At 44.8% G+C, this 26897-nt stretch overlaps 1 protein-coding gene across 1 annotated transcript in view; it reads left to right on the forward strand.

Annotated features, from left to right (window-relative positions):
• The window catches only part of NELL1 (neural EGFL like 1), a 3594225-nt gene that overhangs the window by 466050 nt on the left and 3101278 nt on the right, over positions 1–26897 (forward strand). Inside the window, exon 3 of the mRNA XM_085643606.1 lies at positions 16262–16412. Coding sequence (XP_085499732.1) covers positions 16262–16412 — 151 coding nt within the window. The remainder of the gene's footprint in view (positions 1–16261; positions 16413–26897) is intronic.

A 26897-nucleotide genomic window follows, 5' to 3' on the forward strand; every position in this document is an offset into this window, starting at 1 on the left:
TACAGCTTGTTTGGAGACCATGCCAGGCTGCAGCCTCTACTCTCTGCTTTACCCCTGATCAGTCATGCCATGTTCACCCTGTCGTCATGCTGAACCAGGAGCAAAGTACCAAAGGTTTCTTGGTTCAAACCCAATCTACATGCAGGGACGACCGGTGCCCATTAACCTGAATCACAAAACCAGATTAATATGATACAGTATACGTAGAGCTGTGCCAGAATGACTTGCCATGATGGTTCTGCAACCAGAAGCTGCTAAGAAAGGTTATTTTTTCCTGTTAAATGCATGCTGATAAAACTTTATATTCAAAGAGCCTTAATATGTGCTTCAAAAGCAGCCGCGGTCCGTACAGGTAACAGCGGTGGGGCCACATTGTGGGGGATTTCGAAGGACGATGCTGAGGGAAAATTAATCATTTATTTAATTTACCCTCTGCATCGTCCCTCAAAGTCCCCCCCCCCAACGCAGCCCCACCGCTGTTACCAGCATGGACCGCGGCTGTTCAAAGGACTAGTATGTATGGAGTGAAAGCGCACCATGCCATCCATGGCATTGGAGGAGGACTGTGCATGAGCGTCAACAAGTGAAGCCATCAACAAAACTGGACCTCCAACAACACATCATCTCCTGAGATGACACTTAAAGATAGAGCTGTGTATTCTCCGCACATTGGTGGGTGGAGGTGACCGTGCTGGGAAAATCACCACTGTGTGGCTCCATATAGATGCTGAGTGCCAAGGGAGTCAGGATAGACCTCTGGTGAGCACCACAGCACAGGAGCCTGATCCGAGCCTACTATTGGAAGAATAGGAATCAGATTGATCCCAAACAGCCAAATATTTATTAGTGTATAGCATGCTCTCCTTCTTCTCTTGGCCTTTATGATTTTTATCATATGCCGCCTGTCAATAATGTTTTCCTTGGTTGTTTTTTAGCATTGGTGCCACAATATGAGCATTTCAGCATATACCTTAAGAAGAGTCTTATCAATGACGTGCACTTCTGTCTATGTGTACACGCACATGTATTTATCATACATGTGGTCCACTAATCCCCTTGCAAAACCCCATCTCAAATTTCCTTATTACTAGCAGGTTTTGACGTCTCTAGTCACCTGTAGCGAAAACAAGACATGGCAGCTCAACTGAAATGACTTATTACAATTTATTTCTGGGAATCCCAATACCTGCTGCCAGAGCTAGCAGAAAAGGGGAGGGGCAGGACCCAGAGCATCATTAAAGTTGTACGAAATGTGACATTTTCTTCCTGTACTCTGCGTTTCTGGATGATGATCAGAAATTCGATGTTTAAGGTCACAAGTACATATTTCCGTCCTTTAGATAATTTTAGGAAAGATAGAATCTCTCTGTCAGTTCTTTGGATTCTGAAGTATAACATTTACAAAAAAAATCAGACTTGTACAAAACTCGTTCTAATAAATTTTAGTTTTTGAGTGTTTAATATTGCTCTGGCAATTATACTTTTCTCCTTCATTTTCCCAAACATCCTTTCTCTTTCATATAAAAGAGCACCACACCAAGGGTAAAAATTGGGTTGTGGGAAGGGTTATGGTGTTATGGTGTGGCCAAGAATTATAAGCAATAAAGTACCCCCGCTGTGCAATATAAGGATATTGCAAGTCACCTCAGAGTTACAAGATTTTTTGAAGGAACAGACACAAACACACACACCCACCCACTTATGTGAGGGAGAGAGAGTCTGATATGAGCCTCATGTCTCAATGACATCTCCTTGATATGTCCTACACATTATATCTGAATCTGTTTGATAGACAAAAGTTTATTGTTGTCTGAGTATCTGTTTCCACCATATTTTCTATTATTCAATTATACTTGCTTTTGCAGGTCACTGACAGTGACTTGAAAGTCAACAGATCATTGTACATTGCTTGTGGGAAGAGTAGATTTCAAGGGTAGTGGCTAACACATTGTCTTTAGATCTTGTACGGGATGCTCTGTGTTAAGTGGTTTCACTTTGACAAGGTAGGGGTCGGCTGCGATTGATTGACAACAAGAGAGCTACTGCTGTTATGACTGAAAGGAGATCTTGAGGAGTGCAATTGGGGGTGAGTTTTGCATTTAGGGGCTGAGTCCTACACACAGTAGGAGCAGGGACTTCGAAGACATAGAATGCTACCTAAGCTGGGCTGTGTCCTTAGCCTTAACCCGTAAATGAGGCATTCTGATTGGATGGCCAATGCCCTATATTCCATCCAGGGTGCAAACAGTTATTAATGCATGATGACAGAGCAATAATGCTCATGTCTAAGGAGAGGGTTAGATGTCGGCATATAGAGCTGGGATCAAAAATGACTTGGTCAAGCATACTGAAACTGCTGGTCTAAAATCTCTCTCTTCCTTGAGGTGAAATCAGCAGTTACGAACATGCCACTGGAATAAACTGTGCCTTTTCCTTGCAATATGCCGGCTATATTTAGGTTGAGCGTAACAGCCATTGTACTGTCGCTTAGCGACCTGTTGTAGATGGTTTGTGGAATTAAACTCCACCCACTGCTTGCCATTGTTTATTTGTCTGTGCCACTGTCCTTTGGAAATCCTCGCTTGCTACTGAGCAATCGTTCCTCTATTACCTCTTTTGTGTTTCCGCTTTTCCTGCCACAGAGCACTGGCCAAGTACTGTCTCCTTACTCTATCAGTGTTTTGGGTATTCCCCTTAGGACTACTTTGTTTTTCTTGGATCAAGTTCCATATCCAGACAATGTGCTGCGTTTCACGCTCTCACTTTCCATATGGCTGCCGCCCGCTTTTGTTTGTTTATGCATATCAGCGCAGCAGGGCGTGATTATACTTTATATTTAAATATGGCATTGGACAGTTTTTGTTTCTTCTGCATGGCTGGCTCTGCACATGAACTGAAGACTGGTCTGGCCTTGTGTATTGCCCCTCACAGTGCCTCCTCCACCGCCAAGACCAAGGACTCGAGAAGGTTCCTCCTCGCAACATTAAGGACAGCGAGCGTATGTGTTTTAAGTTTCTTGCTGTTTCTTAGGCTCCACCCTGTGAGGCGCAAGTAGGGCGACCCTGTGGCTGCTGATCTGTGCAATCCTCGGTAAAGCAATTTGTTATTCATGCTTACCCATCAGCCTTCTACTGGCTTCAGAGAAAGTTTCTGAGCTGCATAATTTGTTTGTCCTTTGTGTAATGATCACATCATAACAGGCCAATTAGGCCAAGCCTGAAATGTCCAGTTAATGCTTGTGGCCCCTATTAAGGAAAAATGTAGGGTAAACAGATAAACTTGGAAAGCTCTCACCTGATAATCCTAATTAATCTATGGATCTGCATCCATAGAATCTGTGTTAAGGTTTAGCATAACAGCAGGCGGGTGTGAATGTGAGGGTTTATTCCAAAATCTAGAAGACATTCAGGTGCAAGTGACTCCTGCGTCACGTATGCACTCTGGAATGTGTTCAAGAAAGTGCTTTAATGGTATTTGCAACACCGCATGAGGCAATACATTGCTTCGGTTTCTTCCAAACACTCATGGTCGACACCTATTGTAGTGCTGGTTGTCAACTTCCTGGCTTCAGTTTTGGGCATGCAATTGAATCGTTTTGTTGTTTGTGCGCTCAAGCAATGGGAGAATGAAGCATCTTCTTGAGACAACTTCTAATTCACAAAAGCAAGCCCCAATACTTACAGCAACTTCCTTTCATTTGTATTATCATGAACCTGTCTGTTTTGAGCACGGTTACTAAACACGAGATAGAAAGAGCATGCAATAGCTGCCAAGTGTCCCAGGTCCGTTAGTGATGAGCTGCTACAGAAAAGGCTTTTTCTCTTTGAATGATGGGACTTGTAGTCCTGGTTTTATAATGGAATAACAACAACTACATGTCCCAGAATTCAAAGAAAAAAGATCTGGACCTGAGCAGGTAGCCACGCATGAACGCATGAACCTGAGAAACATGGCAGATTCCCTCTGTTTACATAATGATGTGAATTCGGTTGAGAGGCTTTTCCCGTTCACAGGGGGGTCAGACAAGGATGTGTCCTTGCCCCGACCCTTTTTTGTCTTTTTGTCAACGGGATTATAGACCATCTAAACGCCCTGAGTAACATCGATGCCCCAAAGTTGGACGGCAGCAGGGTTCCTGCAATCATGTTTGCAGATGATACCCTGCTGCTTTCCAAATCCCCTATGGGACTCCAACGGGTCCTGGATGGGTTCGCGGGCTTTTGTGTGGATCGCGGTTTGGAGATCAACGCTGTCAAAACCAAATATATGATCTTCAACCCGCCCCCCTCTACACGCGCGAGTCCCTCCCTGGGGTCCTCCAGACTAGAGAGGGTTTACACTTTTGAATATCTGGGGATAGTCATTAATCAGTCTATGACCTGGGATTCACATAAAACAAGGGCAAACATGAAATTGACCCAGCTGGTGGGCGGAATTGCCAGGATGGCCAAAGGACTGACTTATAGGCCTTTTGGTCCACGTATTCAAATTTACAAAGTCCAGGCCAGGGGGGCTGTTACTTATGGAGCAGAAATTTGGGGGCATACGCCAACGCAGAAGCTCCAGGTAACGGAAAACACTTTTCTCAGGCAGCTGGCAGCACTGCCTGTAAGCACATCTCTCCTGCCACTCAGATTAGATTTGGGTTTAAGACCGATCTCAGAGGAGTTGGGCCTAAAACCCCTCACCCTCTGGTGCAAAATCTGGTCTTTGCCGGAACTCTCCAAATATAGAGCGGAGTTGACAGAGATTTTGCGTCTCCAAAAGAATATACAAGTACCATGGTTAAGTTACATAAAGCATACTTGTGAGTTATTAGATAGATCAGATTTGTGGTATGATCCTGAGACCACATGCCCTAGGGTCTCACGTAAACTCATCTCGAAGGCTTACCATGAGTACCACCTAAGAGGTGCCATTAAGAATGCGCGGGAGGGGTCCCACATCGCATATTTTCTGTCTTTTAAAGATTCTTACCACCTAGAGTTGACTTTTAATGATATGGGTCCGCCACTCACAAGGAAGCTTTATATGCAATGGCGTTACAATACCCTCCCCCTTAGGGCGCACACGGCACTTTGGGCACTCTCAGATCATACACCCTTATGCCCCTTCTGCAAACAAATCCCAGAGACAGATTTGCATGTTATATTCTTTTGTCCATTGTACCATAGAGCAAGGATGTATTGGCTGTGCCCTCTCCTCAGGAATTTAGGTTTTAGACATATTCCCCTGCTCTTAGAATATTGAAAACTGATCTTTCGGCCCCAATCGTTTTTGCTGTTGATAAACTTTTAACGTCTATGTGGTTTACACGCCTACGTCATCTCAAAAACTATTCCAGCAATTGATCTATTGACCTGACTTATTTATTTTAAATTGTGTTATACTTAAATTTCACTGAAACATGATTTTATTTATATTGTAATGAGTTTTACTTGTATTTTGCTGTATTCTTTTATGGTCTGAGTGACCGAAATAAAGATAAATAAAGTAAGGATATACTAAGTATTTGTTCATATATAATCACGATCATTAAAGTGCCCTGTGCATATAAAATCAGTTTAAATGAATGACAGTGGCTTGAGGCTCACCAGCAGTGATTGCAATCAGTCTATAACACTGCTGCATTATGCATTGTATTCAAAGAGTTTTAAGGGCGGCCTCATTTATCGCCTGGATCTAGAGGTAGACAATCCATTGTCTGGCTTGGCTAGTCAACACCATTTTGCACCCTAACACTTACAATGCTACGTTCTGCGTGCATTCAATTTTTCACACAAAAGCTGTTAAAAAGTGGCTTTGGAAAAGCTTGCATTGAATGAATACCTTTCTACATTTGCATATTCAGCACAGGTCAGCTTGTATAAATCCAGGTCTGTGTATTTTGTTGGTTAAAATAAACACAGTGTTTGAGGCACTGCTGCAGGCCTTGAGGATTTCAACAGTTTCAGTATGATATGATTTGAGCCATTCTGAGGAGTCAGGTCTTTGAAGGTCCCCACATCAGCTTCAATTAGGGTTCATGTGTTTGCATATCGTTTTATTATGAGGAACCTACTAGTGTAGTTGTAGTCAGTGCTTAATTTGTAAAACAATGAGTGCAAGAGCCCAGGTTTCTTCTCAGAAGCCTGTGGCCAGTGCTTTTAAATGACGCACAGAATACCAAGGCTATGTAATCTTGAACCCACCTCATGCCTCTTAAATCTTGCAGCCCCCTTTTTCAGCCCTGCTTTCACCCTTTGTTACAGTTTTTTCATCTTTCTCTTTCTACTACTTTCCCCTCTGTATGTTTTTCCCTCTCTTGCTTGCAGTCAATGTCTGATGAGGAAAAATAAGTGCTGACCCCCAAAAATGAGATTAAGCAGTGGTTGTATCTATGTTGATGCATTAATGGCAGTCTTTTAATCCTGTCGTCAATTTCTGGGTTGCAGCCTTCTGAGCCGGGAACTGATAGCACTTATGAGAGCCACTTTTTTCAGATGCTCTACCATTTACTGCCATTGAGTTGGAGAGTGAATAGTTGCTACATCAGAAGGACAGGAATTGCATTATTATCATACTGTAAATATTTAATTTTGTTGATGCCCTTATCCATTTACTTTTCCAGAGTTTTTTTCTTCAAATTCATCTTTATTTTGTCATTTAAACTTTCACATAGATCAATGTTATTCTTGGCAAGATATGGTTTTATGTTTAAGGTATTTCTTGTATGTTCAAAGTGATTGATTTCTGAGAGCAGTGATTGACTCTAGTGACATGGAGTTTCAAATTGGGTTTCACATATGAAAGTGTGGATAAATGGGAGGGGGTAATCAGAGCAAGTTCTATTTGAGATTTGGGTCAGATTATTGTTGTTAGACCAGAGGAAACCACCCCTCTGCGGCCGCTGCTTGTTCCGATGTATGACAGTGCCTTTTATCTTCGGCGCCCGCTGTGCCGCTCCCAGTCTCTCAGCACCGTTCCCCACACCTTCACCTTTCCTAAAACAGTGAAACAGGGCTGTTTCTTACAGTGTTATGGGTCTCTCTCTCTAATGTAGTGGTGTGGTCTCTCATGAAATTCGGAGGTCAGCCTCCTTTCTAGTGCAGTCTGGCTTCTTGCTTAAGTGTGGTCTCTCACCTGCACTGCTGTCTCCTGCAGTGTGGAGAGACACTTCCATGCTGTGTCTCATTGAGTGTCTGCAGTTGCTCGCGTCCGGAGTCGATGTCTCTTATGTGCTGTCACTCTCCTGCGCCGTCATCTCTTTTGTTAATGCTTTGCTCTCACTCATTCATGCAGTGCTAAAATCACTTTTATGCAGCGCTGGGTGTCTCTCTCCTGTTGTGTTATCTTTTTTTCATGCAACACTATATTTCCCTCCCCTTCACTGGACTTGGAACACAGTTGAAATAGAGTCGGATTTTAACTTGTGAGCTTCGCTCAGAACCGGATGGCCCTCCCCCATGAAGCACCGGGCATGTCACTTCCCCTCCTCCTCTCTCCTTACTCTCGCCCTTTGTCATCTTGTATCTCTCCACCCTCTTTCTTCACACAGCCTATCTCTCGCTCACATAAACACACCCCACATAAATCCAATTTATACCACATAGCCAGTCAGTCAGTCAAAACTTTTATTTCGGTAAAATACCATAAAAAGACATAAATACATAAATACTTTAAAAAACATGATTAAATCACAATGAATAGAGTGAGATCGATTAAAACATTAAAACAGTTCTGTAGGACAAGCACAATAAAAACAAGAACTATTCCGCGAAACGGGAGAAAAGTTAAGATTGATCCAGGGCCAATGATATACACATATACCTCAAAGAACTAAGATGATGATATATGTAGAGCTGAAACAGGGGGCTGAGTAGCAAGAGACAAAAATTTGGACCTAACGAACCACATTGAGAGGAGGAATTTGGCCATTGCAAACACTACCAAAGGGGTGGTGTCATATTTCAGAATTCTAAGCACCTCCTTGTAGTCCCTAAGGCCCCTAGACTTGCATAGCTGGATAATCCATTTTTTCCGTGCAATAGTATATAAGGGGCAAAAGAGAACAACATGCAACTCTGATTCGCGGGTATCAGAGCATAGGGGGCAAGAACTAACGGGGTTTACAACGTTAGACCATCTATAGGTAAAATCTCTCAGTGGAAGGGAACCGTGTCTAAGCTGTATGTAGAGTTTCTTAGCCAGGGGAGGTTGGATCACGTCTAAGAAGACTTCAAATTGGGGACTACACTTAATATCCAAAAAAGTGTCAGTGAGCCTACCCAGGGAGGACTGGAGTAGAATACCCTTCCTAAAAGATTTCAGAACCTCCCTCAATGAGTTCTTCGAAAGTGTACAGCAGGACACTTCCGGGGCAGACCATAGATTCCCCATCCCAATTAGGTTGCAAAGGTTCTTTATGTGGGCAAGCCAGGGGATCTTATCCGAATTACCCCTTGCCAAAATGTCACCGAGATCGAGCCTATAGCTTTCCAGCTCGGGCGTTGACCAAAGACGCCTCCAGAACTGAAGAGGACGATTCAGGGCAATCTCTTCTATGGGAATCAAACCTAAATCCCATCTCAGAGGGATTAATGGGGTGCTGACAGGTAATTTCAGCAAACTCCTGATAAAGGAATTCTCAATAGATGAGAGGGAGGCGGGGGTGGAATATCCCCATAATTCAGCACCATAAAGTGCTCCTCCTCTGGCTTGTGATTTATAAATTTCCAGCGGGGGGCCCAGAGGTTTACACAAAGAGTTGTTAAACACCTTCAGGATACCCCCCACTGATTGGGCTAGTCTCAATTTTGCCTTTGCCAAATGGGAACCCCAATTCATTTTGTCGTTGAGGGTCACCCCCAAATAGTCAAACGTGGCGACCCTATCCAGCTCAACCTCACCCAGTTTGGGGTGGGGGCAATTACGCGAATTAGAACCAAACACCATAAATTTGGTCTTAGAGAGGTTCAGTTCCAGATCCCTGATTTTGCAAAAAGAGCAGAAGGCCTCTAATGTACGCTGAATGCCCATGTAAGATTGAGATAGCAAAAGCGTATCATCAGCGAACATCAGGGCCGGGACCTTACGACCCGCCAAAACAGGGGAGTCCAGGTTAGCGGAGCGCAAAAGAAATTCTATCAGCCCATTGATAAAGAGGGAGAAAAGGGTGGGGGCCAGGACACAGCCCTGCCTCACACCCTTCTCTACCGGAAATGGCCTTGAAAGTTCCCCATCTCTCCCATATCTCACCCTTGCATAGGTGCCTAGGTGGAGTCGTTTGAATAGGTGGCAAAGATAGGGGGGGGCACCCATCTCTAGCAAAATGGCCCAGAGTTTTTCCCTTTGCACCATATCAAAAGCGGACCGAAGGTCCACAAAGATCAGATACAAATTACCGGCGCCCATGCTGACTGTTTTCCAATAGATCAAAAGTAATCTAAATAGTTGATCAATGGTAGAAACCTTAGCTCGGAACCCCGCCTGTAGGGAGGTTAGAACATGTTGATCCTCCATCCAGAACTGCAGTCTGGATAATAGGACTCGAGCAAACAGCTTCTGAATTACATCAATCAGGCTTATGGGGCGGTAGTTGGCTGGGTCCAGTGGGGAAGATTTTTTGTGGATGGGAATAATTTCTGCACCCAACCAAGTGTCCGGGATTCTAAGGCCCTGCAAAATAGCATTAAAATATACACATATATAAGGTGCCCAAATTTTTACATCACTTCGGTAGAGATCACCGGGGATCTTATCGAGCCCCGGAGCTTTCCCTGCCGAAAGGGAATTGAGGGCCAATTCAATCTCTGGGATGGAAAAGAGGCTAGACTCAATTTCTGCCTGGCTCAGCAAGTCCATTGCAGTATCAATCTGGGTGAGGCCTACATCGTTACTAACCAGAGGGTTACAGGCCGAGAAGAGGGGTTGGAAATGGGCGAGCCAGACCTCCTCACTAAGATTAGGAAGTAGTGCTGGGGTACTGGCTACCGAGCCCGAACGAACAATATTCCAGAACGCCCTCGAGTCACGGTCTGCTAGAGCTTGGAGTAAATTTTGCCACCTTAGATCCTCCCACTCGGCTTTAGCTTCCCTGATCAGGTCTTTGTAGGTGGCCCTGGCTGCCCGAATACTGGACAAGGTACCCTCTTTTACTTCTACTAGCAGGGCAGACTTAGCCCGCCTGCAGGTACCATTGAACCAGCGCTCGGGCCTAAGAGGCCTTGATTTTGAGGCCGTGGGTTTATAGAAAAAACTGGCCAAACTACCTAGAAAATCCGTATGGATAGTCTGGAGTTCGGAAAAACAAGACTGCGGAATAAGCCCAGCGGGACTCAGAAGATGGAAAACTGCTTCCAGGGAGCAGGTCACGGCACTATATACATCAGCCAGCTTTAGATCATCAGACGCCACCCTTTCCCACCTAATCCGTCTGCCACCTGCCACTAGGACCAAATTCTCACTTTGTAATGGAGATTGGGGCCTAGAAGATTCACTACCACCTAGATTGTTAATCAATTCCAGAGACAGTAGGTTGTGATCGCTGTCGGCCCGTGGGATGATAGAAAAAGAGGCCAAATGGCCCCAGAATTCTACGTTCACCAAAACATAATCGATTGACGAACAGCTCCCAGCTCTGTTAAAGGTGAAGGACCCCGGGACGTCCGGGCAGAGTCTGCCATTGCAGGCCCGCAAGGAGTGTGCAATGGTAAGCCTATTAATCTCAAGGGCAAGGGGGGAGAGACGTTTAGCCGGGTGGGAAATAAGATCAGGGATTAGATAGATTTCGTCCACCTCACAGGAGGGGGAAGGGATCCCTGGAAGGGGTTCGAAGTGGCAATTAAAATCCGCTCCAATTAGTTTATGGGACGCCTGTGGTAGAGAGTGTAGAACATTTTCCAGGGCGCCCAGAATCGACAAACCTAACTGGGCCGGCTGTGGGCGCAAGTACACATTTATAACTGCTAGTGAGTAGCTAGCGGGAAAGGATAGTAGGAGACATAGAATATCAGGGGACTTTGAATCCAATGACTTTACTGAACACCCCAGGTGAGATGCAACCCAAACAACTAACCCCCCTGAGGGTCTCCCTCGGAACCCCTGAACTGCTGGGGCTGCAAAAGATGCATATCCCACCCTCCGTGGTATAGACCGCAGCCAGGTTTCTTGAAATATACAGATGTCATATTTGTCCATTAACTCTCCCCACTCGGGATCAGAGAGTTTGGACTCTAAACCGGCCACGTTCCAGGACCCAACTAATGGTTTCCGGTGAGGTATACAGAGTGAGCTGTCAACCGGAGGGATGGGAAAGGGGGGGCTGTGGGGAGCTGAATGCACAGGGGGGTTCGGCTCTAGAGAACCCACCAGAGCGCTGGGGGACAGAGACGATGGAGAGGGGGGCCCAGGGCCACTCACCACTCCCGGGGCAACCAGGGGCACCAACGTCCATGTATCATAAACATCCTCATCCTGGCTCCCCCCCACGGGCATAAGCTCTCCCTTACAAGGACTCGAATGTAGTGGTCAATCCACCGCATTTAGTGCACCATAACGGTTTTCAACCGGGATGTTAAAGTGCAAATTGTGTGGGGCCTGGTGGAAATAAGGTAAATCAGCTGAGACCAAAGTGTTGGAAATGGAATAGAAGTACCCCAAATGAAAAGCCTCAATAGCACCCCTTCTATAGTGCCCTCCCTGCATCAAAATGTGATCTACTACTCTGGGGTCCCTAAAATTAATCAGGACGCAGTCCCCCCCTATGTCTTTTGAGCGGGTCCCTAGCCAGTTAACCCTCCGAACATGCAGGATCTCCCCTCTCCCTACTCCCTTTAGTGGTCTATTTTTAGACAGCCAGTGGATGACTTTATTTTTTAGTTCAAGATAGGATTCCCCCCTTCCATTCATAACCGAAGGAACTCCTGTGAGGACGATCACATAAGGGGCTGCCTCCGGGGGAAGCTGGACCAGAAGATGAGGATCCTCCAAGCTCCGGAGGGGTCAGTCCCCCCCCTCAGGTAGGCGGGAACCGACCCCGTCTGTAATCCGAGAAACTAAGTCCCTGCAGTGAGTAGGCTGCTCATGTGTTGAAACGACGATAGGGACTCGGGGCACAGTCAGGGGCAAATGAGGACCAGCGTTGTGAGAAGGGGCAGTTGTATGCACCATAGAGGGCTGGCCCAGATCCGTGTGCACCTGCATCAGGGATAAAGGTGACTCAGTTTGGGGGATAGAATTAGTTAAATTTACTTTGGAACTAGCACCCTCCGAACTGCCCGAATTGACCTTAGGGTCCTGGGTAGGCTGCATCTTCCCAAATCCTTTGGAGTTAACTAAGGAAACCAACCTGTCCATTTTAGATGACAGGGATTTAGCCAGAAGGTTTAGAGATTGGTCTATGTGTGACTGGAGCTCAATTAATAGGGTGGTCGCCCTGGTCGGAGGGATAGAAGTAGGGGGGTGATGGTGGATCGGGGCCGAAAAGGGAGAGCTATCTGGAGCAGGGGCTAATAAGAGTCTTCTTTTTCTCAGTTTTTGTTTTTTTTGTTTTTTCCTTGTCTTAACCTGTTTTGTAGGGGCCACAATAGACACAAAGGAAGATGTTGATAACCCTTCTTCCACTAGAGCTGGCTCATCTATTTGGGCCTGAGCGCACGGTAGTTGTGTAAATGAGGGCAGCATAGAAGACATAGCATCAGGATCCACCTGGTATGAAGAAAAATCAGACAGTCCATCAAGAGGGGGGGCCATGTTGAATGCCGGTGTAATCGACAGCCGTTTTTCTGTATTTTCAATGGCTGAAGCCACCACCCCGATTGTCTTTTGCAGCATCTTGTCTATTGCTGTAAGACTAGGGATCTGAGAAGCAGAGTTCGCTAGCTGTCTGGTCATCGGACGACTAGCTGTAGGTTTGGAGTGCTTCCCCATGAATCTAGAGTGTCCACAACACAAGCAATGAAAACTTATGGGACAAATCAGTAAAACCAACAGTAAAAGGAAGACACTCTAATCCAAAAAGAATGACTGACTATAAAGAATAAAATGAAATAACCAAAAGAAATCAAACACTACTGATCCGAGGAGGAAAGCTTAGAGGGGCGGCCCAGCCCGGCCTCCTCCGGCCCCGGACGGCCACAGACGGTCCCGCCCTTGTCCCGGGCTTCTCCCGGCGCCGCCCGCGCGCGGTCCCGCGAGGCGGTGGGTCGCAGTGTTTTTCAAGCGCCTCCCGGCGCGAAAGAGCAGTGGGCGTGTTCGGGTTCCGCTTCCCGTGGCGCCGCTAGGGATCCTGGGGATGGTAGTCCCCCTCCGTACAGCGTCCGCGTTGGAAATGGCGGGAGCAGGAGGGAAACAGACAGCAGCAGTCCGGAAAACACTCCGGCAGAATCTCCCCTCGTCTTCAGCCAGGTAGGAACACCGCCCGCTCTGTCAGTGGGTCGCAGTGTTTTTCAAGCGCCTCCCCGCGCGAAAGAGCAGTGGGCGTGTTCGGGTTCCGCTTCCCGTGGCGCCGCTAGGGATCCTGGGGATGGTAGTCCCCCTCCGTGCAGCGTCCGCGTTGGAAATGGCGGGAGCAGGAGGGAAACAGACAGCAGCAGTCCGGAAAACACTCCGGCAGAATCTCCCCTCGTCTTCAGCCAGGTAGGAACACCGCCCGCTCTGTCAGTGGGTCGCAGTGTTTTTCAAGCGCCTCCCGGCGCGAAAGAGCAGTGGGCGTGTTCGGGTTCCGCTTCCCGTGGCGCCGCTAGGGATCCTGGGGATGGTAGTCCCCCTCCGTGCAGCGTCCGCGTTGGAAATGGCGGGAGCAGGAGGGAAACAGACAGCAGCAGTCCGGAAAACACTCCGGCAGAATCTCCCCTCGTCTTCAGCCAGGTAGGAACACCGCCCGCTCTGTCAGTGGGTCGCAGTGTTTTTCAAGCGCCTCCCGGCGCGAAAGAGCAGTGGGCGTGTTCGGGTTCCGCTTCCCGTGGCGCCGCTAGGGATCCTGGGGATGGTAGTCCCCCTCCGTGCAGCGTCCGCGTTGGAAATGGCGGGAGCAGGAGGGAAACAGACAGCAGCAGTCCGGAAAACACTCCGGCAGAATCTCCCCTCGTCTTCAGCCAGGTAGGAACACCGCCCACTCTGTCAGTGGGTCGCAGTGTTTTTCAAGCGCCTCCCGGCGCGAAAGAGCAGTGGGCGTGTTCGGGTTCCGCTTCCCGTGGCGCCGCTAGGGATCCTGGGGATGGTAGTCCCCCTCCGTGCAGCGTCCGCATTGGAAATGGCGGGAGCAGGAGGGAAACAGACAGCAGCAGTCCGGAAAACACTCCGGCAGAATCTCCCCTCGTCTTCAGCCAGGTAGGAACACCGCCCGCTCTGTCAGTGGGTCGCAGTGTTTTTCAAGCGCCTCCCGGCGCGAAAGAGCAGTGGGCGTGTTCGGGTTCCGCTTCCCGTGGCGCCGCTAGGGATCCTGGGGATGGTAGTCCCCCTCCGTGCAGCGTCCGCGTTGGAAATGGCGGGAGCAGGAGGGAAACAGACAGCAGCAGTCCGGAAAACACTCCGGCAGAATCTCCCCTCGTCTTCAGCCAGGTAGGAACACCGCCCCTTGTCATCTTGTATCTCTCCACCCTCTTTCTTCACACAGCCTATCTCTCGCTCACATAAACACACCCCACATAAATCCAATTTATACCACATAGCAACAATCCACATAAACACACACCACACCATGCCATAAATTTCCAATAGCATAATTTCACTCAATGCCACAGAGTTCCACTCAAATCAACTCCACATAATTAAACAAGAAGCCACATAATACAAATCAACAACACAATTATATAACACACCACATACAAACAATCCACAACATATAATTCCACATCACACCACAAAATTCAACAGCACGCCACATAACTAAACTTGACTGCACAATGCTCCACAACACAAAATATCATACCACATTACTCTCCATAACACATAATCCACATAATTCCAATACACTAAATACCACATAATTACTATCCACATAATTCCACTGCAAGCCATATTCATCCATTCCACAACACATAAGTCAAAAATATTTACATTTAGAACGCCAATAGCTCTGACTATCATTTTCTAAATAATCTCTCCCCTGCAGAAAAAAAAAGAAGTAAAAAACATTATCATTTACAACGCCAATAGCTCTAACTTTCACAAATGTGAGACTGATTGCGTTGCAAATGCTAGTTGCTCTTGTAAACATGGCGGATGATGCAATATAGAAGACCATCACATTTTCCTCTGCATCTGGAACAGGTAGACAAGACACCAGATTGCAATGAATTCTGCATTTACTTCTGGTCAGGAACAGTCCTATGGCATTATAAGCAGTAATAGGCTTTGCAGAGCCAGGCAAGGACAGGGTTTTCAAAGGGTAAGGGGGCAGAGATAACAGGCGTCATGGTGGAAGTGAAATTGGAGCAGCTAAGTGGTTTTGCGCCCCTCGACTGGAGGGATCTTTCAGGCTTTAAAACCTCATTTCTCTGCAGCACACCTTATTTACAGCCGGTTAATCTGCTCCAAGCACACCCTAATGGCTCAGCATCATGTCAGAAATGTTGTCAGAAAATCTGTGGCTGCCCAATTGTAAACTTGTCAAAGTGACAAGCGCGGCACATTGACAAAGATGGCATTTTCTGATTTTTCCACTGAATAAGCAAGGGCCGCCTGGCTGCGGCAGATGCAAAGTTGCCAACAATGGAATAATTGAAGCCAGATATCATGAACCTGATTGGATAGTTTTTTTTAGCATCCCTTACACCATGGAAGTCATTTAGGGGTCGCCAGGGGTCGCAGTTTGCCCTTTGCTACCACTAGCACTGCCTTTGCGACCCCTGGCTTCAGAGGTGGCAAATTCAGTGCCTGGAACACAGGGGCAGCCGGGGCTCCGCTCTCTTTATTTTCTGTCAAGTTTTTATTACACTAATTGTGATTAAATAAAATATATTATTCCCTAATAGTGTAATATAAATTGAGTAGAATAAACTGGAATATGCCCTTCCATGGCAGTTAAAGTAAGTACAAAAAATGTTTTAAATGCATGCTGTGTGCATGCTTGCCGGTGAGAATGTATCTATGTTTGAGAGAGTGTATCTGTGTGGAAGAGTGTATATGTGTGAATTTGTGTGGATTTGTAAGTATGTATGTGTGTGTGAGTGAAAGTGGAGGTCAAAGGGTGTGTGATGTCACTTAGCTACCCTTGGTATTTCGGTGAAATGACGTCCTCTCTTAACTCGTGTTTTTCTTTTCTTCCTTATCCCAACAGATGTGGAAAGAGAAGTGCACGCAGCGCCGCACGTGAACGAGAAAGTGATCCAGCTGTTCAGGAATAAAAGCGAATTCACCTTCCTGGCTACAATACAGCAGAGGTCGTCGACGTCGGGGGTCATCTTGTCTGTCAGGGAGCTGGAACACAGGTACAGAAAGCACGCGGGTTCTTGTGTAGCGCGAGCCAGCGTTTCTTCCCACTCCCCAGCCGAGAGCTGTTTGCTGCCTGGCTCTTTTTAATATTTTAACACTGCGTGGCCACCTGGAGCGCCGCACTATAATCTATTCCGCTAGATGGAACGTCTGCGGCGGCCATCTTTTCTACACTCCATCCATGCATGGCTTCTCTCTGATTGCACTCTGTGGTATAAACAAAGCTGTCGAGATCCCTTCGTGGAGGTAAAATGAGGCGCGTGTTCAGCCAGTGCATGCTCACCCAAAATACATCACCCTTTACTTCCAGAAAGTACGAAAGTTACTGAATAAATCAAACATTTCCTTTTACAGTTTCAGATCACAAATTTGACAGTCAAACTGTGAAATGCAATTAGCATAGAGACATAGAAACGAAGGGTAGATACAGACTACTTGGTTACCAAGCAATTTTATACGCACAAAGGTGCCATGAAGGGAAGGGCTGTGCTGGAAGTTGGAAAGTTAAATCACAGCTGGTAATGGGCATTTTAAGACCCACTCAATATCGGTTTGCTACATACTATATACACACTTACAGAGGCTTTCATTCTGCCCTCTTCATCAATTGGTTAGCAGTAGTGTCATTCATTGTTTGCTTCCAACCACCACGCCATGCAGAATGTGGTGCAGCGTCCGCCCACTTCAGCCATTGGTCTTCCTGACTGTGAGTAAAGTCATTTCACTCGTGCATAATGTGAACATCCGCACAATAAGCCCCGACATTGCCAGAGACTACTGGTGCTATGCCTGCTTTATTATAAATATGTAGGTATATTTTTTCTTTTAGATAATGTTTGTTTTCATAAAATGTGTGCCCCTATGTACAAACAAAATAAGCCTGGACAGAGCCAAAATGGCGTCCGGCAACCCCAAACCTGATGGTTTTGCCCATACTCTTTTGGATTGCGACTGCAGAAATACTGCTTTATTTTCAGAGTACGCTTGACTGTGAAGTTTTGCCTTGTGTGTTTCACAATGTTTATTAACATGATTGTTGCTTTTGGTCCCAGCACCTTTTGAGGGTGTCTGCGCAATAATACTGTATTCCATAATTATATATTGTTCAGCTACACTGTGGTTACACCCATCACCTATATTCCACGAACGAGCATTCTTATTTCATTTAGCATCTATTTAAATTATTTTGACATTGAACTCTTGATTCTTATCCACACAGACTATTACAACATGTTTATCATTCATATATGTGCAGTTGACCACTGGTACCTATCAAACAAATTGTAAACATATTCATAGGTTACGGAACATTATCCCATACGAGAATCAAGCGCATTACCAGTTGTGGTACCAAAGATGTCTTCCTCTGTTCTTCATTGTCTCAAGAGATAGGTCGCCAGCAAAATGTTTCGTTTTAGAAAAGTATTAAGTGTTCATTTTGGTTGGGGGAAATCAGGTAATTGTTTATGGGTTAAAAAGGCTCTTGAGTGCAACACATCAACTACCAGGGGAATGCAACAACCAATATGATAAAAGCTAGGACAAAAACCTATGTAGTCGTCCTCTGTGCCATTTTCCATAATCCTATGCATTCCTTGTGCGTCCCACCCACTCCCAATTCTTCAATTCAGCTAATATTCATCAGGACTGTAATACCTATCTTAAGTTTTAAGTTTTTGTGCCACACTGTTGAATGTCTTTTTAAAGCTATAGAGTGCAGGTAGGGTTAGATCTTTGTCATACATTCAAACGTGCTTGGCATAATCTTGATACGGGAACACCTGTCAGTCGTGGTTGGGTGGAGTAGTACTGCACTTGGGGATACCGCTCGACCCCACTCATAATCAGGTTCGTAATAGTAACCCGACTAAGAAAGGACACCCCAGTTTCCGGCAGAACCTGGGGAGTAGCTATGAAATACATACACAGTATTTGTTTCTGTGTTTTCTGTGATATACCTATAGGTCATTTAAATAAATGGCATTAATGAGTTTGCAAATGGAGGACTTGAGTAACACAATTCCTAGAACATATGGTTGCATTGCACATGCGTACATTTCAAAGTGGGGACATCGGTCAATTAACATGTGATCATTTATAAATATATAATACAAATTCATGCAGTACTCCATAACAAGGGTGTCACACAAAATGATGCTTTATTCCACTGAGGCATCACAAGCTCATGTGAGGAGTGGTCCCCATTCATTGACAGCCACCCAACCTGACTCATGTATTTTGTCTTAGCTGGTCGGCATCCATACTACAGCCACATCTGCCACTTGGGCATAAAGGTTTCTGGAATATTATTGTATGTTTGTAAATGTTGTTGCTATAGCCGGTCCCGAGCCAAAAGGCAGTGGAGTGCTCTACAAGGCCATTATTATTACCTCCTCAGCACACAAAAAAACCTCCGAGTCTGACATTCTGCACCTCAATAAAATGACTATTAATTACACTCTCAGTTTCGAAAGATTTGTATCCTGCAAACACTGGCTGGGGCCGTGCTTTCGAAAAGCATAGAAGAACGCCGTGCAATCCCAACTTCCAGGCTGCCTGGACCCGTTCTGCAGTCTCTTCCTGGAGAGAGAGACATGACACATGTATAATATGAGTATTCCCCGAGCTCATTACCTGCCGCCTGGATGCTGAGCCGCCACCGGGTACAGTGGCCACCTGATGTCTCTCCATCCTTTCCTTAACGGCAGCGCTCCTACAAGGCTGGAACAGCCGGCAGTCGATACAGTACTTATTAATTACACATCAAGGGCATCATTTTTCATCGGATTCCTCCAACACGCATGGAATGGGCACTTCTTTCTGAAGGCAGGACAGAGAATGAACGAGCACGAACCAAACAAACACTGACATTGTCCAATTGCAGGTTTCTTATCCAGAAACTATATGTGCTGCTGTCATATATTTATGAACTATTTGCTAGTGATGCTGTCTAGTAAACACGCCACATATGCCGGGCTATGGAGTTGCAACCACCCAGCAGAACGTTCATTGATATATCCATCATTACTGCACTAGAAATGTAAAACATGTCTGCCAATCAAACATAAACTTACACAGCTGACCAATAGAAACCACAGAACCGTAGAAACTGGTGCCCTGGTTAAAGTATGTTGCACCCGCTCATAGCATAGCTAGCATAGTATACAGCACTTGACAACGAGGAAATACCTTATTATCAGATTATTGTCTAAACCTACTAATTAGAAACGAGAACACTGTGATGTACGTTGTAAAGAACGATATGGTATTGCAGTACTGGTTGAAAATGAAAATGTTAATAAAAAGAGGTGAAAAAAAAAAACCTACTAATTAGAATTTTGTTATCAAGCATAATTGATTTACACTCGCCTCTTTTGACTAATGGTAAGTAGGTATGAATTGAAAAGCTGTATGAAGGTTATTTTTTTGTTTACAATTCTTATGAGCTATTATTTAGTGGTGAGCAAAAGGGAAGTGTGACAAATAAAAACGTTGGCAGCCATGTTTCAGATACTGTGCTCGCATCAATCACTTTTCAGCCTCATCTATAATTTGTTGGAAAAAGTTAGCAACTACCAGTGCCAGGTTTATGTCCAACCTTCCTAAAATGGTCTTATCACAGTGACTATGGGCAACCTATTGTGTGGCTGTACTGTATGTATAAAAGCAAATATGCTCTTCCGATGATGATTAAACGCCTTTTTTTAAATTTTGGGGGGAAAGCGGTGTACTCACCTGTCTTAGTGCTAGCGTTTAGAATAAGGCCAATAAAGCGAACTCCAGAAACAGAATGATACGCTACCTCCAGTATTAGTTGAACGCATGGCCTGCTGGCCCATGGTCAATACTCAGTGCATTCACTTACCCTACCAGCTAAACTTGTTCTCTACTGAAATCGTATTTCATCCATTTAAATTAGGGTGTCCAGCGTTTTGGTCAATAGGATCAGAACCAACCCAGGGACACCATAGAAAAAACCGACATAGACTCATGTATGTAGCCAGTGTCCATCCTATATGCGATGGAACGCTCCCTTGTAATCCATGTGCTGTGCAGCAGTGAGTTAAGGAGCCACAAAGGGTCATCTAGAACTCCTTCTCCCTAAACAAAACAGCCATAGCAGCTGACCCTCTCCTTATAGTTCCAGTTTCTCAGTTCTTGAATGATTTTGGCCTATGGTCTTGGAGCCTTGTCCTATTCAAGGGGTAGCTTGTTGACCTCTGGCCCTGCTACATAATGCTCTCTGCCACTCTTTTACTATGAGGACCTGATAATAATGTCCACTTCCTTAGTTTGATTCTGTGTTTTAACTTGTGAAGCCACATGATTATTGGGAGAGTCATAATGGGTCATCTAGAAATCCTTCTAGATGACCTTGGATATTTTAATGGATTTCTCTCTTTTGTTTTGTCTAATTTTCTTTCTCAATAGGTGAAGGAGATTCGCTGGGAGTTGTTGAGCTCCAGCTTGGTGTTTTATTTGTTGTCCTTCTCTGTGTATTTCTTTTGTTTTTATTGCTTTTGGTGTTGTGACCCTGCCACTGCCCTATGCAGGATCAGTGTTCTGGACCATGCTGTGTGTGCACCAGCGTCATTTCTACAGAAAGCCTATCTGTACACGCACTGGTCTCACAGTTGTCACAACATACTACACAACTATTATAGTTAAGTGTAACTGCTCTGCATGCGCTGCCATTATTTAAGAATTAATCCCTAACTTTCTCTTATCTTGATGTCTTGAATTATCCAACTCATAACCCATCTATACTCTTGATTACTAACTCTTCAGGTCCTGTCTCAGCCACGATGACCAATCCATACACTGACCAAGCAAACCATTCAGGTTTATGATTTATGTATAGACTTCAACTTTTATAAATTAGCGGTTATGTAAACTTGCCTCCCAAAATGTCTGTCCATATTATAGATACTTTCCTATTATGGCACAAAATGGCCTCTCAAGACCATATCCCAGGGATTAATGGTGGCTCGGCCTTCATAACACAGACACGAACGCTTTGATCTTTCTACTATTCATTTCCAAACTTTTCCTGCAGCAGAAATTCTTAAGAATACTTTTAAAATCTCTAGGTGGACTATTGTTAGTTGGCCACCAGCCACTCTCAATAATTTTGGTGGAAATATAGTCAAGATGGGGCTTCTTTTGCTATTTTTTTGCTAATTCCACTATCTCTGGAGACATACTGCCAGCTTGCCCTTCTTAGTCAGGGGTTTGCTCTGTAGTGGAGTTACTTAGCATACTTATTTCATTCAGAAAGTTATTTCCCCTATTTATCACGTAGACCGTACTGTGTGCCAGAAATTGGATGATTAATATGGAAAGGTGTGAGCCCTACCAACTTAATAATCACAATCTGATATAAAGTCAAAACAGAGTTCTTTGAGAGTCCCTCCTGATCCTCCAGAGATATGATGCAGGCTGAAGGCAACCCCCAGGGAGGTGCGTGCTAAGTTCAAACCGTACAAACTATTTTTTTAAACTATAGAAAAACAGAGCTAAAATTGATGAGCTAATATACCGTGATCAACAAAAAATAGGATCGGACGAACGAAGCTTCTGAATTTTAAGATTTTAAGGCAAAAAGTGCAGAGAAAAAGTAAAGCAGCTATGACCACAACAATTGGGGCTTGACCAGGACCTTGAATCAATTTCAGGCTGTCAATGATGTAGCAGAGGTCGAAAACACCAAGCGGGTAATCCTGAAGTTTTTACATTCAAATTTAGTCTCTGAAATTGGATTTAAAAGTCAGTGGGCATTAGATGCCCTATTGTCAATTAACTGCTTAGACCGTTGTTTTTGGGCTCAAAAGCTCAGAGTCAGACAAAGCTGGATTTTTTAGTTGCCGAGGGTACTTCGTCACTCCAATAGATTTGCTGCCTTGCCCCTTTTCAATGTTTCACCTTCAAATTTTCAATGTTTGTTTTTTCAAAAAGAAAACCCCAAAGCAAGATTTTCTTTTTGAAATGGCTTGGGTGTCATTTTACAGTTTTCACTGTCCCTTACCACCAGGATGGGCAGTACAAGTTTGCCACTACTGGTTGGTATAAAATGGGGCATTCAGTTTGCTTTGCTAGACCTGGTGATAATGTAGATAAGAACATTCATATAAAGAATTTCATTATGTGGAAAACCAGGAATGCTTCCAGCATGACCTGTAGGACACTGCTATGGACGCGTTAGTCTACCCGAGGGTGCCTACTAACCTCAAACATCATGCCAGTCCGATTATGAAGGCTTCAAAGGATCCACCAGAGAGAGCCTCCTCCAGGAGCTGCAGTGGCATAGAAAGCGTACAAAAAGCAATCACCCTGAAGGGCAGAGACAAAATCAGATCCTCACTTAAGATGATGAACACTGTCATTGAATTCATGTCAAAAGTGACACATCTAAGGAATTCAAGTCTTGCTTCATGCTACGGTGCTTGTTCATCTCATGTTTGCCTTTTCATTACTATGTTTCTCATTGTGTCATAGTTTTCCCTCCATCATACTTATGGGGTTGGGCTACTCGTGCCTTATTTATTTATCCACAGCAATCTTCTTTTTTTCATACTCTGGTTCCTGATAGATATGGCTTGACATAACTGCACCACACTCTCTGCCACGCTTATATCCTAATTGTTTCTTATTCAACGTCTCCTAGAATATTGCTAGATACTCATCTTTATGATGAACCCTGTCATTGTAATTAAACTGAGTCCCTTACATTTGTCTGTGAGCCCCCTTTTATAAGGAACAAATGTTTATTCCAACAGACTAGATGGCATTACCTCATCAGAGTAGGTGACGTCCAGGTCATTTCTGGTTTTCGACATCTAGCGAGTCATGCAGCTTGAACTGAAAAGACCTTTGAGCTGTGGAAGTCCCCGTTCCCTACCTCACCAGAGCTCTACCGTTCTTGGAGAAGAGGCCTAACAGAAAAACCCTATGTACAGCCCTCCTAATAAATACAGTGCGTGTTCTAATTCAGGCACACGTGTCTCCTTGCGCTCTGATCCTTGTTCTGGCATCTAAGGGCATTGGTATGGACCTCACATACCATCCTTGCTTTGTCCCAAAGGACTTCCAGGTCACATCATTATGATTTTTGCATTGAACTTACAGGTTCCGCTTTCTCCTTTGTAGAGGGTTCAGTACCTTTGGAAACTTACAAATAGTCTTCAGTTCTACGTCTTCTACCTCTAACACACACCCAGGGTCAGCGGAAGTCCAGAAAGAACCAAAAAGACATATATGAGCTCTAACGTTAGACACTAAATAAGCATTTGACAGGAGTGAGTGTGGCCCCGTGTTCAGAACGATGGACAACTTGTATGTTACAAGTTTTCTATTTAAACTGCGGTGATTATATCAGGCTCCATCCTCAGAGTTAATTGTGAGGGTTCCAGTCCAAATCATTCAGCATTCATAGAATGACACACCAGGGATGCCCCGATTTCCCCTGCTGTTCTGTAGCCTCTAATGGCAGATTTTAAACAATCTAGACACATTAAGGGCGTCCCCACTCCAGCTTTCAAAGGAATGATGTATGCCAATGACATTCTCCCTGCTCTAATAAAGTCTGGCTCTTCTATTCCCAGCCTGATAAAGTTAATAACTCACTTTCCCAGTTTCCCAAGCTATAAGATACATTGGTCCAAGAGTGAGGACATGTCCATGTCTACCTTTACCACCAAGGCTTCAATAAAGGGGCTAGCCTTTCAAATGGGTGAATATGAATAGGAGGTATCTGGTGTCCTGCTGAACCCCGGCCTCTCACATTTGATCTGACATGACTTGATCCCTCTGATCCACAACAGCACTGCAGACTTCAGGTGCTGACAGTATCTACATCTCTCATTGTTGGGTTGAGCACAAACCACACAAATGTTGGTGACTCCCAGGTTTAACTATGCAGTCAATGTTTTATCCTCATTTTCAACTTTGATTTGACAAACTAATCATAGCTTATATATGGGGTGGCTCCAAACCAAGAATGAAAATTTCAAAGACATATACTAAGCCCTGAAAACTCACGGAGACCAGATACTTCCCGACATGAAGACTTTATGAGAAAGACCAACTCTTGTAGATTGCTTTTAGTTAAATCAGCTACCTTGAAAAAGTCAATATGTGTGTAAAGAGAGCTTGTAGGCTCAAGCTTCCATCCAAAATTGACAATCCTTTCATTCATGCAATATTCTCGACCCGGGCAATCAGTCCACAAAACACTAGAAAATGTATTGTGATCGCGCGAAATGTGTTGCAACCATCTGGTTTTGGAGCTGTCATGTTTTCCAGTCATTTTGTCTTCATGAGCAACAATTCCTGCCCTAATTGTTTCATTGCGTCAATTGGCAAGGACCACTTGTGCTATTTGGTATGGCCACGGATCTGATGGATGCAAGAACTTGATCCTGCTTCAGTACAAAGTCTGACTAATATCATCTACATTCCAAGCCTGTCTCACAATGGAACTGGAAGATGGGTCTAACGTTGTAGTATGAAACCAAGGACCAGCCTACTTTTCTTCTACTGGATCTGACACAGACTCCTTTTGGGGGCAAGGCATGTGCTGCTAAATAGATGTTAAAATAGGAAGGAGGACGAGAAGTAGTCATTGTGGAGAGCCCTAATCACCTGCCTTTTCTGTGATTTGAACTAGTTGCTATTCCTTGGCTGGGCCCATTTAGAATATCTCACCTCATAAAAGCTAATTCTGAATCTCTGTAAGACATATTTTGCTTTCTTAGTATCTAAGAGAAACTTGAGGATAACCTTGTTAAACATGGCTGACTAATAAAGAAAAGTGAAAGCTGCAGACTGTAACTTGATGCGAACCACTAAAAACAGATCCTACACGTTGACCTGCTTCGAATTCGGACTGGCAATTTCCCAACTCTGGTGAGCAATATCCCACTAGAATATTTGCAAAGATATTAGCGTTTCAACTGGGATGATAATTGAAGGGTTCATTAGGCTCTCTTCGTAGGTTTCGCCTGCACAGTGTTTGTGCTGTGCTCAAAATCTCTTGCAATAAAAAAATAACTCAAAATGGGCTTACAGCATGCCTATTACTTCCAATTCGTAGGCTTCTCGGTCATTCTTATTTTCTGGCTTATCACTGGTCAGCAGCATCAGGGTCAAGTCACCAGGTTTCACTTCCTTTTACCTCGGCTGTTACATGGAGCTTGAACCAAGTACTGTTTCCAGCTGGCGGCTAGTGGTTGCAGTCCAGTGCTTTCCACTGGCTGCATGCTTCGAGGTACTGTTTTATCTTTGGTCCCGAAACTCTATACGAGTGCTTGTGCTTGAACTCAGTCTCCTTTTTTTTTTGTACTTTAATATAGCACGACCTCGACCCGAAGAACATAATATTTGATAATAATAAAACTAATTCCACATTTGTAAATTGTGAACTTATCACCCCTAAGGGTATCCAAGCGCTACAGGGCCATCGGGGAGATTAAGTGAGCTATTGCTCAGAGTCACATGATGCTGAGCTGAGCCGCCAGCGATGGAGCCAGGAGCCCAGTGCTCCGGAGTCAGCCACTCCGGCCTCTGTGTCACAACTCTGTTTTTTGTTGAGCCCTTCCCTATCGCTGTACATACTTTCTCACTTGTCACTTGCGCCGTCACAATCCTTCACGAGCACTTGTGCACAGTATTCCATGGGTTACATGTCATTCAATGTAACGGAGTGTCACCTTTCCATATGTTTGATCATATGAATCTAAATATGTCAAATATGTTTATTTACTAAAATACAATTTATGTTACAAAAGAATGTTGTCTCTGGCTTTCTCCCCTTTTTGATTAAATTCTCAGCAATTAATTGCGCTATATGTCACTGACCTCCAATTAACACCCTTTTGAGACATTGTTGTATGTAATAGATGATTGCGCTAGTCGCCTTAGGGTGTATGGGCTACCTTCTTTAGTCTGATGCTGCATATTTATTAATACAGCGCAATTTCGACCCAAAGGTATCGGAGAGCTTTACATGAGCACTAGTTGCATTATACACAGACACATTCATTTTGAGGGACGAACAGTTTAAGTGATTCTACCTCTGGCCACAAGGCTGTTCGTGGCCGTTAAATAAGGATTTGGCGGAGCGGGCTCCCTTAACGCTAAATGTGAAGTTAATTTCCTTCATCTGCTATCACACTTGATTACTGTATTTATTGCAGCTTTCCAAGTCATTGTAAAGATTCAGAGTTACCTCTGAAAATTGGGACAGCAGGGTACGAAAAAGGTTTGCCCAGAACCACAGGATATTGAACCGCCTGCTGAGACTCAAACCTGGTTACCCAGCTTCAAAGAATACCACTAGCCGTTACGGCACATCCTCTTTCATATTCTTGATTTCCCCCTCCGTTGTTACTCGCTCATGTTCAACATCCCTTTTGTCCATCTTCCCTGCTGTCCGTTCTGCTCCCTCCTTCCTCCCCCCTCCCCCGCACTTTCCTCGGTGTGAC

The sequence above is a fragment of the Triturus cristatus genome, chromosome 3_1 (genome assembly GCF_964204655.1).
Source record: "Triturus cristatus chromosome 3_1, aTriCri1.1, whole genome shotgun sequence".
NCBI classification, from domain to species: Eukaryota; Metazoa; Chordata; class Amphibia; order Caudata; family Salamandridae; genus Triturus; species Triturus cristatus.